Source organism: Frankliniella occidentalis, unplaced genomic scaffold (assembly GCF_000697945.3).
Source record: "Frankliniella occidentalis isolate FOCC.00 unplaced genomic scaffold, Focc_3.1 Scaffold48, whole genome shotgun sequence".
NCBI classification, from domain to species: Eukaryota; Metazoa; Arthropoda; class Insecta; order Thysanoptera; family Thripidae; genus Frankliniella; species Frankliniella occidentalis.
The window spans coordinates 1456808-1458979 of record NW_026267178.1 but is presented as its reverse complement, the minus strand read 5'-3'; the positions used below and the strand labels follow the sequence as shown (position 1 = coordinate 1458979).

At 60.2% G+C, this 2172-nt stretch overlaps 1 protein-coding gene across 1 annotated transcript in view; it reads right to left on the bottom strand.

Moving 5' to 3' along the window:
- Positions 1–2166, bottom strand: part of LOC113210692 (calcium/calmodulin-dependent protein kinase kinase 2) — a gene marked incomplete in the record, with an annotated part of 22842 nt that extends 20676 nt beyond the window's left edge. Inside the window, 3 exon segments of the mRNA XM_052267241.1 lie at positions 944–1243; positions 1361–1621; positions 1879–2166. Coding sequence (XP_052123201.1) covers positions 944–961 — 18 coding nt within the window.
- Between the last annotated feature and the right edge of the window lie 6 nt (positions 2167–2172).

Sequence of the window (2172 nt, the reverse complement as noted above, 5' to 3'; positions counted from 1 at the left end):
CTCTCTCTCTCTCTCTCTCTCTCTCTCTCTCTCTCTCTCTCTCTCTCTCTCTCTCTCTCGATCGCGGGCTCAAGCGGTTACCTCGCACACAGCAGCAGGGTGTATCACAGAAGGAGCAGGGAATACTTGTTACCAGAATTATTCCTCCTGCTCGCTGTGTTCCTCCCCCGAGCGAAGCAGCCTTCAAGTGCACGCGCTGCCGCTGTGACAGGCGGGAGCCCCGCGGCACTGGCGAGGCACTGGCGCCCGCTTGATAAGCACACCGCAGAGCACACCGTACAGCGATCATCGACCCACTCTCTCTCTCTCTCTCTCTCGCAATAATTCTCTAGGAGTAGACCGAAAGGGCACGCCTGCTGCTCCGCCGCCGTGGGCTCGACAAACAATCCTGTAGCACCGCACAACGAAGCATGCCCGCGCCATTCCGCCAAACGGGGTTGTCAGCTCCGCTTCGCTGCGCAGGCAACCAATAATGATCGGTAGGGGAGCTGGCCTGCACGCGTGTCCTCTGGCCGGCGGGCGTTTGCTCGGGGTCTTCGGATATTTAATTCGCGCAACCTCTTCCTCGTGAAGACAAATAGGACGGGATTTGAAATTTAGGAGTACTAAAGAAGCACCTCAAAATCATTACCTAGTAATTTCGGAAATTTCAATGGTTTAATTTGGTTAATGAAAAACTTAAAAAGTTTGTTTGTTTGTTCGTTTCCGCTGCTTCGTCAACACATTTTGGTGAGTCTAGTCTGTTTGCTGGGCATACACGGCCCCGGTCGGTTTCCACTTCCGGCATGGCGGGGCGGGGGTCAGCCCGCCCCCTGGGCGAGAGCGGGCCGCGCAGGCAGACCGACGCTGCGTATATACACGGGGGCCAAAAGTGATGCATCACGTCGTATCCCCGGCGGCAGCGCCCCGCAGGCAGGCCGCTCCATCACAATCACAAGCTCACCTGGCCGATGGAGTCCATGAGGCGGTACTGGTTGAGCTGCAAGAAGCTGCCCGACTTGTCGATGGAGACGCGCCGGGACTCGCGCAGCGGCGGCCTCCGGCGCCCAGAGCGCGGCGACGACAGCGGCGACCCGTACGGCGAGAAGGGGAAGTTGGGGTAGATGGGGCGCGGCTGCGGCTCCAGGGCGCCCGTCGAGCTCGACCCGGGCAGCGAGCCGGCCAGCGAGCGCGAGTGCAGGTACAGCCGCGGGCTGCAGCCGGCCGAGGCGCACTGCCGCAGCGGCGAGGTGGCCGGCGACACCTAATGCACCAAACACCGTTTAGTTTCTAATGTTTTTGTTGCCGATTCTCTTTTCAAATTTATTTTATTTTTTTGCTTTCTATGCTGTGTTTTTTTTTCGGCAAATAACTGACTTACCTGGTGTGAAGCCCTCCTATGCTGCGGCGACCCCGGGGACGGCGACGACGCGGGCGACCCGGGCAGCGAGCCGCGGTGGTAGTGGAGCTGGTGGTGCTCCTCGACGGGCGAGTCGGCGTCCGACCGGCAGGGGCTGTCGGACGACGGCGTCCTCGACCGCAGGCGCAGCCGGTCGGGCAGCACGGGGCCGTGGGTGGCGGTGAGCGGGAAGTCCTCGTCGAAGCTCACGTCCGTGCTGCGGTCCTCCGCGTCCGTCCGCACCTGGGGGCGACGAGATGGCTCGTGAGTTGAGTAGCGGTCGCGCTCAGGGGTACAGGGGTAATGAAGATTCAAGTTTACGCCTTGATTTTTCTATTTTTACGGAATTTTTCTTATTTTCTGACAATTTTATTTTTCTGAAAAAAATCTGATTTTTTAAATGAAATTTTGCAGTGTACACATTAAATTTGATTTTGGAGTGAAGTGCCCCTGAGTTGTGCTGAACAAGACACTCGTCAAGCTGTGAAGTGGGTACTCACCACCAGCGGCGCCGGAGAGGTGGGGGTGACGGTGGCGCCGTTGCTGTGAGCGTTGTGGGACGCGTCCGGCGTCCCCGCCGGGGTCAGGCTGAGCAGCCTCTTGTGCACGACTGTGGCCACGGAGGACGGCGTCGAGGTGGACGACGCCGGGGAAGTGACTGCGGTGGCAGGAACGGCGGGGGTGACATGGCTGGGGGCGGGGGAGGGCTGCAAGGGAAGGGCGGCTGTGTTGGACGGGCCGACGCTCCGGGCGGGGGAGGCGGCCGAGTCCCCGTTCAGCGCCCTGCCGACGGC